This window comes from Lottia gigantea, assembly GCF_000327385.1.
Source record: "Lottia gigantea unplaced genomic scaffold LOTGIsca_8286, whole genome shotgun sequence".
NCBI classification, from domain to species: Eukaryota; Metazoa; Mollusca; class Gastropoda; family Lottiidae; genus Lottia; species Lottia gigantea.
In genome coordinates, this window is record NW_008710751.1 from 1 (window position 1) to 1,570 (window position 1,570).

Consider the following 1,570-nt stretch of genomic DNA (forward strand, 5'->3'; position numbering starts at 1 on the left):
AATTCGGATAAGATTATCTCATTGTAGCATTTATGAGTATAACACTTTCTTGTTTAGTTTAATTTTATAAAAGAAGAAGTGATTTAGAGATAAAGCCATTTTGTAATCTGATCGACAACCATTTTCATGTATCATAGTATCAAACTAACAACTGCTTATTTTTCTTTACTATGAATGTATATGTAGCCTTTACATCTTGTGGTTATGTACAATAATTATGTTAGCATAAACTTGTCCATTTCATACACATGTACTTATGTATATGTATTTTTCTGTTTATATATATTGTTAAACTGTGCGAGTTTGTACATCTCTCGTGGTTATGTACTTGATTACAGCAAAGTAGTCTGTACATTTAATACACATGTACTTATGTATATGTATTTTTCTGTATATATATATATTGTTAAACTGTGCGAGTTTGTACATCTCTCGTGGTTATGTACTTGATTACAGCAAAGTAGTCTGTACATTTAATACACATGTACTTATGTATATGTATTTTTCTGTATATATATATATTGTTAAACTGTGCGAGTTTGTACATCTCTCGTGGTTATGTACTTGATTACAGCAAAGTAGTCTGTACATTTCATACACATGTACTTATGTATATGTATTTTTCTGTATATATATATATATTGTTAAACTGTGCGAGTTTGTACATCTCTCGTGGTTATGTACTTGATTACAGCAAAGTAGTCTGTACATTTCATACACATGTACTTATGCATATGTATTTTTCTGTTTATATATATTGTTAAACTGTGCGAGTTTGTACATCTCTCGTGGTTATGTACTTGATTACAGCAAAGTAGTCTGTACATTTAATACACATGTACTTATGTATATGTATTTTTCGGTATATATATATATATTGTTAAACTGTGCGAGTTTGTACATCTCTCGTGGTTATGTACTTGATTACAGCAAAGTAGTCTGTACATTTCATACACATGTACTTATGTATATGTATTTTTCGGTATATATATATATATTGTTAAACTGTGCGAGTTTGTACATCTCTCGTAGTTATGTACTTGATTACAGCAAAGTAGTCTGTACATTTAATACACATGTACTTATGTATATGTATTTTTCGGTATATATATATATATTGTTAAACTGTGCGAGTTTGTACATCTCTCGTGGTTATGTACTTGATTACAGCAAAGTAGTCTGTACATTTCATACACATGTACTTATGTATATGTATTTTTCTGTATATATATATATTGTTAAACTGTGCGAGTTTGTACATCTCTCGTGGTTATGTACTTGATTACAGCAAAGTAGTCTGTACATTTAATACACATGTACTTATGTATATGTATTTTTCTGTTTATATATATTGTTAAACTGTGCGAGTTTGTACATCTCTCGTGGTTATGTACTTGATTACAGCAAAGTAGTCTGTACATTTAATACACATGTACTTATGTATATGTATTTTTCTGTACATATATATATTGTTAAACTGTGCGAGTTTGTACATCTCTCGTGGTTATGTACTTGATTACAGCAAAGTAGTCTGTACATTTAATACAAATGTACTTATGTATATGTATTT

At 28.9% G+C, this 1,570-nt stretch overlaps 1 protein-coding gene across 1 annotated transcript; it reads left to right on the top strand.

The window, feature by feature from the left end:
• Positions 1–476: 476 nt before the first annotated feature.
• LOTGIDRAFT_148383 (hypothetical protein) lies at positions 477–1,282 on the top strand (the record flags this gene model as incomplete). Its single annotated transcript, XM_009067481.1, has 2 exons — positions 477–643; positions 703–1,282. Coding segments are annotated over 2 exons (747 nt in total), but the record flags the coding sequence as incomplete, so codon positions are not given.
• Between the last annotated feature and the right edge of the window lie 288 nt (positions 1,283–1,570).